This window comes from Fusarium flagelliforme, assembly GCF_020744385.1.
Source record: "Fusarium flagelliforme strain FIESC 12 MPI-CAGE-AA-0113 chromosome Unknown B0J16scaffold_3, whole genome shotgun sequence".
NCBI classification, from domain to species: Eukaryota; Fungi; Ascomycota; class Sordariomycetes; order Hypocreales; family Nectriaceae; genus Fusarium; species Fusarium flagelliforme.
Window position 1 is genome coordinate 4,688,072 of NW_025763505.1, and position 12,076 is coordinate 4,700,147.

At 49.4% G+C, this 12,076-nt stretch overlaps 1 protein-coding gene across 1 annotated transcript; it reads right to left on the reverse strand.

Annotated features, from left to right (window-relative positions):
* Positions 1-2,316: 2,316 nt before the first annotated feature.
* B0J16DRAFT_355119 (major facilitator superfamily domain-containing protein) lies at positions 2,317-4,179 on the reverse strand (the record flags this gene model as incomplete). Its single annotated transcript, XM_046129402.1, has 4 exons — positions 2,317-2,983; positions 3,036-3,575; positions 3,634-4,042; positions 4,095-4,179. 4 exons carry the CDS (start codon positions 4,177-4,179, stop codon positions 2,317-2,319), a joined length of 1,701 nt encoding a protein of 566 aa, XP_045985358.1.
* Positions 4,180-12,076: the final 7,897 nt, after the last annotated feature.

Below are 12,076 nucleotides of genomic sequence, written 5' to 3' on the forward strand. Positions count from 1 at the left end.
CAAATAATTCTGTTTACTATGTAGTATGTACACTACTATCCGTATGTCTGCGGGGATTAAAAGTGCCAACCTGTAGCCACTATCTTTTAGGTAGGATCAAGAACAATCAGCTGTCTCAAAAAGTTATACGGGGAAAGAAAGACCAATCCAGGGTCTAGACTAGACGAGTAGCCTCTTAATTGAGGCACTAAACAATGAACTGCACCTCTTAAGTGGAGGTGACGGTGGTTGATGGCCGTTCTTTTCTCTGTCTTTGTCAGTGATGATGGGTTTGTTTCATGGATGATGGATACAAACAAGGGTCTATCTATGACTGAGAAATTTTGACATGAATTAAGACAGGGATGGTCCTATACGCATGAAAACCCTGAGTTACAGATACAGATACAGATACAGAGTATTCGAAGAGAAGAGTAATGACTCTCTGCAAGTATCTGACAAAGAAAAAGACAAAGAGGCAGGTCTGTCAGACAAGAGACCTGTCATATGCCATATCAAGCTTGAACAACTTGGAATTGACTGGTTGGACTTGGACTCTTGAAGCGAGCGAGTGGGGGAACGCCCTGAATTCTTTGTTGATTAACGAACTCTAAATATTGATTGGTCGAATGACCTCAAGCTCAAGTTCATGATGAATAGCAAAAGATCTATTTGACGTATCAAATAACTTCCATCATCGCCAATTCATTGCTCTCCCTCTTAAACACAAAGATTATATCCACCAATTCTTTCTGCTCGTCCGGCTATACAACCGGCTCACTTCCTTGTCATACCTACTCTCGCCGTTTACTACCCCATTCGGGAATTAGATTAGTGGGCTTTGACAGCATGACAGCACGGCACAGCATCAATGACTGATACCTTATGCATGAGAAGGGATGACACTTGCCGGTCGTGGTATTCTTCTCTATGAATATCTCGACGGCTATCGAGCCTCTATGACCAATGTAGTTGGTATCTTTCAGGCATCCTTCATACAATCCAATCCTGCACAACTCGACAATAGTTCACCTATCCATATATCCATACCGAGTCTTCAACAGGCTCGGATGTAAGCCGGCGGTTGACTGCATCAATTCCCAATATTCGAAAAGGTGTACAGACCTCTTCCTCGCATAACAAGGGTCCCTCTTCTTTCTCTCCACACCACCCATCAAGTCAATTCGTCCTCCAAGACATCAAGATGGACATCCATTAGAGCGCACGAATCGCAGTACGTCTAATCCGTCGTATTTGTACCAGGTCACGATAACCTCCAAGAGACCAACAGCCATAACCATAGTCCCCTCTATGTATGATCTGATGGTTTCAAGCGTCGGGGTAGCTCTATACATACTTGGCATCCAATCCTTTAATAGAGTATAGAGTCTATCTTGCAGCAGCAAAGGGTCTTGTTCTCTCGTTTCTGACTTTTGCATCTCGGTGCTTTTTTGGGTTACCGACTGGATGGGACGCAGTACAAGTTCTAGACCAGGCTATTACATGTCTAACATCTATGCAATGCTTCAATACTTTAATAAACATGTCTCTATCTCAAGTCGATAATACCACGCCCGTCTATCTCTTTGACCGCCGGTACATACGTTTTGACCGCTTACAGAGCCATGTCCCCCCCTTGCATCCACATCGCCTCAAGCATCACGATCTAAGGTCACTTCGAGAATCAGAGTAAAAGTGTTGTGCATAAAATCTTGTTCAATGAGATGGCAGTCTTGAAACTACTGCCAGTGAAACTATCCTATCCTTTCCTGTCCTATCCTTTCTTACACCGCCAGTTTGGCCCCGCGAGGTAGCCAGAACTGAGAAAATCGCATACTCTTGAAAGCCTGAAAACCCTGAAAACAAAAACTATCGACACATTCGATGCCACCATGTCAAACCCATACCGACAAACGCCTTCTAAACCTCCGGGGTCGCGTTGTTGACGATACCGCATGGGTGATGGTGTCACCAGCCGTATAGCAGTTCCATTACAAAAAGTTGTCCCAAAAACCGAACCCAAAAATGTCCTTCTACTTGTCGTTGAATCCGTCCTTGAATGAATCCATAGTCTATATGTCGTGAAAAAAGAGATCCCAATTCATCCCGTCTTTTTCGTCTTGTGGAAATAAAAACGCCTGTTCCATGCCTCGTCGCTGTGTTGGAAAAAATGGGGGGTATAAGTCGACCTGGGCCTTGCGTGCCCTTTATACAATCCGTCCCTGAAAGCAATGACGCCAGATTTTTGTTCCGATTCTTCGCTTTGTTCGAAACATTTAAACTCCAGGTGCAAAAAAAAAATCGAGTCGCAAGTTGCTGCTGCTTGTTGTTGTTCCTTTAAACGCTCTCCTCCTCATCGTAGTCGGCGTAAAGGCTGTCGTCCAAGAGAGGGTCCTCCTCGGGCAGCACGGTGTCCTCCTGAGGACCACCCTCAGTGATCTGAGAGCTGAGGTAAGCTCCGACAATGGTGATCAGTCCGCTGAACCACCAAGCTAATCCAGAGTATCCAGTCTGGAGACCCCAAGAGTAGAGCAGTCCAGATAGAGTAGGGCCAAGAGCACGGCACAAGCTCGCAGTTGAAGCCGCAATACCGTTGATAGTGCCGAGAACCTGCTTAGAGGGGGCCGAGTTGGCGAGCAGGATGGCGTTGCTGGGGTAAGCCATGGTGGAGAAGGTGCACTTCCAGATAACCAGGAGGTAAATGGCTGGCATTCTCATGGAGTCGGGGAGAAGCACCAGGTAAGGGGTGACCAGGTAGAGCGCAAAGTAAGAGAACGCGAGCATTCGGAAGAGTCGGAGAGAACCAAGTCGTCGAGTCACAGGAGGGACGATGAGGTAGTTGGAGAAGAGCGAGTACAGTCCCTGAACGGACATGATGACGCCGATCATCTTGGTCTCGAGGCCGAATCCGTCGGTGAACTTGAAGGGAAGGTCGTGAACGGGGTGCTCGGGTCGCTTGGTGCTCAGAAAGACAGGGAAAAGCTGGTCAAAAGTCATAGTGTGGCTGTAAAATATGTTAGAGACTGGTCACTGTTTTCGAGACGAATGAAACTTACAATGCGAGAATGCCGTAAGAAATGATGTTCATGATAACAGGCTTGGTGAAAGTCTTGGGCTTGGTGGGCTTGCGCTCCAGGACAGGCTCCAATGGGGCGTCAGCCAGAGATCGGGTGTCGGCCTGAGGAGAAAGTCGGGGAGAGCTCTCCTGGCTACGGTAAGCAGGAAGAGCCTCGTCTTCAGAGTGGGCAGAGCCAGGGCGGGCGCCGGTAGAAAGGTACTGAACGTGGTGCTTTCCGTCAAGAAGAGCCTGCTTCTCGGGGGAGCGTCCTCGTCCGTTGCACTTGCTGACACCACCGAACCAGCTGGCAATGTAATCTCCAATCTCTCGTCCACGGTCCCTCTGCTGCTTCTTCTCGGCGTGGGTCTCGTCAAGGAACAGAAGTCCAATGATGACTCCAAAGAAAACAGTGCAGGCGCTGAAAAGGTTAGGAAGAAGGTAAGGGTATCGGTCCCAGATGGTTCCACGAGCGAAGATCTCGGGGTAGCTGATGCATGGTCGGGCGAGAGCTCCTCCAATCATGGGTCCAACGATAGATCTAAAAGGGTGTTTCAATCAGCAATTGCTCAATGGCTGCAAAAATCGTGTTCGCTTACCCAATGCACCAAACCATAGGCATGATAGTATAAGCACGCGGCTGATGTTCCTTTACAGTGACAAGCTCAGCAACGGTAGTCTGGAGAACTCCAATGTTACCATTGAGGAGACCACCCAGAGCGCGCGCAAAGAGAGCAACGGGAAGACTAGGCGCAAAACCAAAGACCAAGACACTCAAAGCAGTTCCCAGCAGACCAAAGAGAAGGACAGGCTTTCGGCCAATCTTGTCGCTCAGTCGTCCCCAGAGAACACCAGTCGAGAATTCGGCCAAAGTGAATGCAGAAGTGACCATGCCGGCGTATACTGAAATCTTGTTGGTATCATCTGTGATGTTGAAGTCCTGGATCATGTAGTAGATGTAGGGGAAGATGGACATAAATGCGATCGGTTCGCATATTCTGCAGCAGGCTGCCAATTGTTAGACCCAATTCACGAAAATCATGCAGGCTGAACTTCATACCTAGAACAAACATCTGCTTTGCCGGGAATGGAGGGAGCTCTCGCTCATTGCGGCTGGCCGCGGTCATTTGACGACTCCTCGCCATGTTTGCTGTTTGTGATCCTCCTAAAGGCTTTCCTTTGGTTCAATGGGTATGTTTTGGTGGAATATCGTCGTCCTGGTCGGATATCTTAAAACTTGTTCGCCAATTCAGTTGATCCGTGTCGTATTGTCTAAGAGCATGAGACAAGTGGCTTCGTTAAGAGGTTGTCGTCGAGTGAGTTGTGGAAGGTGTTTGTATGTGAGTGGAAGAAACAACCTGAAGCCGAGTGTGTGATTCAGTGAAGAGTTGAGTTGATAAGTAAGTTGAGAGAGAACACTGAATAAGAACCAAGGTGGCGGAGGGAGAAGGGAGACTAATTAAAGGGTTATAGAAGGTTCACGGAAGGAAAGAAGAAGGACCCAAGATGGGGCGTATTAACTTATAAGAAGCAGCTATGGAGTGGGAGTAGTTACACCCCTCGCAGACCAGGACTGGGGTACATGTACTTGTCACAATGATCATCTTGGAGTAAATAGGATAGGATTAATTACTTACTAGGCCTTACCTTACCTGGGGGGTTCTCCCCTACCTAGACCACAAGCTTGGAACCAGCGGTGACATGAGCGCCAAAGGGCAAATCTCCTGTCGTGTCCGACACTAGGTACACTCACTAAGTGCGCTGCGAAGTTCTTGGGCATGACATGGGCAGTGGGGCTCCAGCCCAGGGCGACACACACCTCAGTCATCCTAGTTTGACAGTAGACAGGGCGGACTGGACTTTGGGCTTGGGCCTGCAGGGGCTGGGTCCCAGGGAGACGGAGACGGGGTGAGCCCTGAGCGACCAGGCGAAAGTACCCATCAAGTACATCTGCAGGGGTATCAGAGTCTCTCGTCAGGTTTGCAAGGGCTCATTCCAGAGCCCACGGGGATGTGTCCCGAGCAAGCGCCATTGACTGACGGTTGGGTTCGAGCTTAATTGTTGGGTGCGAATGGAGCTGGAACCGCAAACCCAAAACATAGGCAGAAAACAGAACCGAACGCTAGAGGTGCTGTACGGCTTGCTACTGCACCCCGGTATTTCCGCTGTGGCTAGGTGCATGTTTTGAGTGCTCCGTGGTCAAAAAGTTCTCTCCGATGGCCATGCCATGCCATGCCACGACCACATCATCATCTTGGTTTTCGTTTCAAAGCTGGCTTATGCACACAAAACATCAGCAACCTGAAATACGGTCAGTTGACTTCCATGTTATCGCATTGGCTGCAATAGACGAGTTTAACCCACACGGTTGCCCAAAAAGACAAAATAACAGGTATAGGAGGCGGTGAACAGCGAGCAACGGCCCCAGGGCTCGTCACACGGAAATCATCCCCGGGGTCGCCTCAGCCTGGTTGTGGATCGATAATGCTACTAGGGAAGACGTCCCGGAACTGCACCACACCTCTTCAGTGTACAAAATAGCGTACAGCATAGCGATTCCAGCGGAGCCGAATGTCTGTCAGTCAGCAGCACCAGCACCACCAATTGACCTGGCACATGGCATGGCCCGTTATACCAGTCTTGGCGGTGCGTGGTGACGTCGATTTGGGGTAGAGCACAAAAAGATATCAGTTTGATGTGTTGCGATAGGAGTTGCGGTGTTGCAAATGTCTATTCCGAAAAGTCGATATTGTTGAAAACCCCCCACATTCTCAGCCAACTCATCTTGTCAATATCAGGCAGACGCAGGTAGACATCCCTCTTTCATGGTGATTTCCCTGCATACAGTAGGATGCTGGCTCCATTTGTGATATGCTGTTCGCTTGGTGGTTTTTTGTTGTTTGCCCACACCCACCGCCGGCCATCTATTCCGGCATATCTGGACGAAATATCTCATGCTGTTGTTATGGTGTCCAGAGCGATGGATCACACAGTCAGCAGATGACTTCCATGCATGAAGGAGTCATTCGGGATCGACCTGCATTGCCAGCACCATCAGAACACCGCAGCCTTGTCATACATCAACCATGTTTCACTGCATACGAGCTCGAGACTTTGACCTGGAAGCAGACGGAACCGTCAAGTTTCCTCTCCTCTCGTCTCCTACTCGGTGTGCAAGGCAGTGATACTGGGATGTTGTCCAAGGACAAGACTGTGCTATGTTTAGCTTTAGCGAAGTCAAGTTACGACTATATCATGCTTGTTACGAGGTACCGCTCATCGACGAGATGTTGTCGTGGGGGGCGGAGTGTATGTTCCTCTCAACATATCAGTCGGCCGAGAATACATGACTAGGCCGAGTCATCCATGTGTAAGTGGTGCCAAGCTCAAGGGCATGTCTATGTAGTAAGCAGTTGAGACTACTGGTACAGTAACCGATACGGACATCATCCCTCAGCCGGGCGGGGCTTTCACTTGGAAAGATCCTAGATTTCTCGACAACGGCTCTCGTTAATATAGCCCGGCCGGCAATATTGTAATTTGACTCGCTGTATGTAAACTCTGGGTTTTGCAGAGTGTCGTCCAGCTGACAGACACGTGGCTGACGTTAAACGAAACAGATTCCTAGCCATATGTCGGGCCGCGACCTGACATCGACGAGAAATTTTCACAGCTTCATCAACAGTCATCGAGATGAAGCGCTAATAAATACGCAAAACATGTGTGTTTGAAGTATCCGTAGGAGTGCATTTGACAGCCCCCAGAGCCCCATAAAGTAGGGTTATTAAAAGAAGGGAGCTACCCATGGATGAGCGAGCAAGGGGTTGAACGTTGAGGTGTGAGATTCTGATCAGGAACCCGAGACATTGTCACCGCCATGCCGCACCGGACCCTTCGCCTACCGTATGCACGTGGAACCGCACTGCGGCGCGAAAGCCACACATATGTAGGCCGGCATCAAGACGAAACTGGCGGTGATTGAGGCTCGAAAATAGAACAATTAATGTGATAGTTTCAGGCATATGAACTGTAGGGTACGTTTCTCAGTGACCCACGCCAGTAATTCGTTCAGTACAGAGTAGCACCAATCTCTGACTCGACTTTGAGCTCGTCAGTCAGTCAAGCGGTCCACTCGCACCCAACCCGCTGGGCCGTAAGCCCCGAACGACAAAGACTGCCGGAAGTGTAGCCGACTCCACAAGATACAATTTAGATCGCCTTTTTTAGTTTGCAAGCAGGTTCAGATGCTGGATGCGGTTCTGTACCGTACACCCGTGCCTTGTCACCACCCGGGAGCCGCCCTTTTGCTGCAGTCGGTATGAAATTGCGTCCCTCATGGCCAGGTCCAAATCCACATCCATTGACCGAATCTCGGCACTGCAACAAGGTTCAATTTGAACACTGCCGGGCTGGGGAAGGGCCAAGCCAGGAAAGAGCAACAGGCAGCTTTTGCCAGCGTGTATTCAAGCCCTGAATACGTCTTGTGTAGCACAGGAAGTGGCTAAAATCTAGGCCTGGCCCCCACTTGAATGCTCGCGGCTGGCTGCCACAGAAGCGGCATAGTGCAGTATCACTCGCCTGTTTCACACGCGCCCGCGGCTCCCTTTGATCTGTATGCATGATGTGCAGTAGGTGATTGAAATAGACTCGAAATGGGTACCGACGACGTGGACACTTTCAGGCGTCTGCCGGGTAGGTGTCAGATCCGCGTTGCATCTGCAAGTCAAGTTGCAGATGTTAGAGTCATATCGTCGGTGAAGCCTGAGACTTTCTTGATTTTGAGTTGTGCGCGAAGAGCCTCACACACACATGAGCTGTAGCCCGTGTTGAGCGACCTCGGCTTCGCTGTCGCTCATCGAAGATAAGGTGTCGCGTCAGCCGTGGATGAGTTGCACATCTTCTGTCGTCATCGTCAAGTCCGGGCGCTTCTTACTATCCAATAACAATGTCTACCTCTTCCCTTTTGAAATCCTTGTGTAGTCCGGAAGGACTTCCTGGCTTCCGGACTGGTAGAAGTGGATCATCGCAGTGTTTGCCGGTACAGCTCGAGACGCCGCGGGAGGTCTCGTGCTACTAGAAAGCTACTTTTCTTGAAGCCTGTCGCATGGCGCCCCGCTCAAGGGGAGAAGCCGAGTGGCCACAAAAAAGAGCCGGACTCGTTGGCCTCAGGGGAAAAAGGGGGCGGCGGACAAGCGACCCGGTGGGCTGGGTTGATCTGATGCATCTCGTCGATTGTACCGTACAAATGAGGTAGTCTCGGTAGGGGAGGGCCATCCCATCCCATCCCATGTCGCAGACTACTGCACCTGTATTATGAACTGCACCTACGCAATGACAGATGGACCCCCGCCTGCCCAAGAAAAAAGTGAGGCAGTCAGCGGGCAGATGCCAGACAGGCATAGAAAACGAGCGTGGATGAGAAAATCTCGTAGGGTGTTTCAGAAGAGTGTAGACGATAGCAAACCCAGCAGGCCGGGTGGCCCGATCCAAACGGATCGCTGGAAGCAGGGAGGGGAACAAGGTGTCTTGTATTTCCCTATGAAGTAATAACTGTTGTTGAGCCACTCTGTCACAGCCACGAGTACAACTTGCAGTAGAGCATTTGCAGCAGCACCATCACTACAGTATGTAGGGCAGGCATGCAGCCGTCTGCACGACGGTTGAAAAGTTTGACTTGTCGCTCGCCCTGATTCTTTTGACGCCGTTTTCGGACCAGCACTACTGCATGTACGTACTCTGTGTACAGTAGCTAAGAGCCTTCAACTTCTGCGTAACGGCGCGCGCTTTTGGCGTCGATTGTTCTCTCCTCGCGGAAGAAATGAGAGGATCCATCCGTCATCTCGTGTTGATTGCCATGTCCCCGCAAGGCTTCGGCGTCGACCGTAGGTACATTACCTACTGTAGCGTCAGCTTGAGCACGTACACGCACGTACCGTACTTGGTGGTCCTGGGGGATGCTTCCGGGGCAGTGAGCAGCCCTTGTCCTAGTCTGGTGCTGGTGTTGAAGGGAGAGAGAAAAAAAAGACTGCAGGGATTAATTGACCGCTCTGTTCGCCCCGGTTCTTGTTGGAATTCTCGAAGGTTTCGAAAAGGGGGCCAGGGTTAGAATTAGCGTCGGTTTGCGAACTCGAACGTGCGGATGGTGGGAAGTGGAGTGGAACCATGAAAGAAGCAAGAGGGATGGAGGGGCTTTCCTTTTCCATGCTGGGTGTGAGTTTAGTAAATGGAAGCCGCAAGCCAGTAATTTCGTTTTTTTTTCTTCTTCTCCTCCCTGGGCTCGGACTTTTTTTTTTCTTCTGCTTCATTGGAGCTGCCTCCAGACGGGCCTCTTGGTACACTCACTGCACTGAAGTTCTGAGCCAACCTGAATGATTTTGCTTTTTTAGTTGAGAGCGGCTCTGTATCTCGTGATTTAATTAAGGCAATCTCCAATTCCATTTTCATCCCCCATCTCTTAGCCTTGCCTAGGTACCGTCTGCCATCCATCCTTGGATGCTGGACGGGGAAGAAAGCTTGAATGATCCGGACGAATTAGATCTGCACTGCCAACTCCCTTTGACCGCAAGCAGAAGTTACAGATCCTAGGCGCCTACCTACAGTACAGTACTGTATGCATTGTATTGTTTCGTTATTAGTACCAACTCTCCTTCAACTTTATTAGTGACACGATGATGATGGTGATTCATCTGGTGTGATGTGATATGATGCTGAAGTCGGTCACGATGATGACTGTATCATAAGGTACGGATACCTGCCAAAGTTTCAACTCCTTGCAGTGCTGCTCTCCACCATTCGTTCCAAGTACCAATAGTTCGTAGACAAGTCACAGGTTGAGTTGCGAAGGGAGAGTCAAAGAGCCTGAACCTGGAGATAGATTGCTTCAGTGGAATAGAATAGTGGAACCTTGGGCGCGGGTAAGGACAATCTTGACCGGTTTTGTTTTATTATTTGGTGGTGAAAATGCAACTAATTTGCTAGACAAAGCTTACAGTAAGGGTCTTTGATACGATTGCCCAGTAAAGTTTCGTTCCGTCTTGATTTGTGACTGTGACCGAGACTGACCATCTGTTTGCATGCATATGCATCCAATATGCATTTTGCATTTTGTTGTTGCATGTTACAGCCTGATCCTCAAACAAAACAGAGCCCGACTTGACTTGTCTTCATTTGATTTGACTTGTGCATGGCCCCGCTTCTCCTCGTTATCCGTCATGGATGCCATGGCATGGTGATCAGTTGGCTATGTTAGTGTTTCGAGACCGTTTTTGTTGATGACGTCCGTTCACCATGCATTGACTTTTTTCCCCCATGCAACTTCACGATAGTTGACTTACACCGTACTGTACATATCGATGGAGGTGGATGAGCAGAATGTATGGATGTTTTACAGCATTTTAGTTTTAGTTCTACTAGACTGCCTCTGACATCATCATTCATCTCTTCTTTGTTTCCACATGGGAATCTCGCTGATGATCTGGCACTCGCAGGCAAGGCGGTTCCAGATCACCGGGTCGCTCCTTCCCATATTTTGTTTTTTTGCTTTTGCTTCACTGTAGGCAGGTACTGTATTATTCCTTCCTCTGCCCATACTCTCGGCTTCGCAATCTCCCGTCTGCAGCCTTGATCACTAACTTCTCTTCCCGCCTACGCCGCACATCTACCCATTGCGATTGGACGATGCTGCCAATATGGAGGAGGTAAGGTATACAACAAGGCAGGCATACATTAATTTTACCCTGCCCCGAGGCGACAACAATACATACAGAGAGGCAGTGAATGAATCAAACACGCCATCGTTATTGGACTCGGTGAGGTTGTTCTACTTCACCGACTCCAACTTACATCGACCAGCCCAGACCAAGACATGGCAGATTTCTCCATAAAACGGCTTTGACTTTTGACGCACATTGCAATTATTCACTCAAACGAGGCCTGCTCTGCCCTGCCCTGCCCTGTCCTGTCGTGTCTCACTTGGTCGTGTTCCAGGTCCCTTGCTGTCGATCCATTCCTGAGCGACCCTTGTAAGTTGTCTAAGAGACTTTTGCCTTGGCTTTTGACTCAGATGCCTTGCCCTGCTTTTTACTAACAGCACATCAAAGACTAGGTCCATCCAGTATGTACATACTGTCGTTACATACAGAGTCGAGAGTATCCATTGCCAGCGCTTAGATCTCACCGGCCCCCCCGCATAAAACAAACAACACTATGATTGAGAGCCGACGTTGCACAGCATGGGGCTCGCTTCGGCTCTGTCGCTGTCATCATCACCATGGGACGGGTGTGCATGAGCAAGACCATGAATGTGAGCCGTGTTCGGGTGACGAAAAGAGGTGAAGAAACCGGGCCCTCAACAAGGCTCGCTCAACGTTGCGTCCTGCTGTTGTACCGGCGGTGACAGCAGTTGCAGTTGCAGTTGAGACAAAAGTCGAGAACGACATGATTTACCTTGCCTGGCATTGTGCATTACAGCACCATGGCTGAGTGATTCGTCACATCTCGCTTCCAAAATGCAGTCTCGCGTGCAAAGAGAAAACAGTTGTCAGTATACGGACATCCTGGCTGCGAAGCCAATAATTCCAGGGCTCAGACACGGCACAGTCTCACAGCCGAACGTACCCTTGATAGTACGATACAGTACAGGTATAGCGACTCATTACCATCTGAGTTTGCGGGCGGCATGGCTTGGCATATACGCATGTAACTCTGCATACATCGATCTGCCTGTCTGCATTTTCAACCACAAATATTACTGTACGATATGATGCTGTTCGTAGCTCTTTCGGGACTCATGTAAGCGCCCTAAAACTCGCCTACGACTTTTTCCAGCCTTCAACATGGTTCTCCTGTGCCTTGATCAGGCTATGCCATTTACACCCTCGAGTATCTCATCACGAGTGATACTCAGACACAGATACAGCAGTGATTACAATCCTCACACGCTTCCTTCTTGTCACTGACATCAATATGTCAGTATGCATTTATTGAGTCAACTTGTACGGAAATAAAATGTTTCAAATGTCCATTTGACCCTGAAACAGGTCT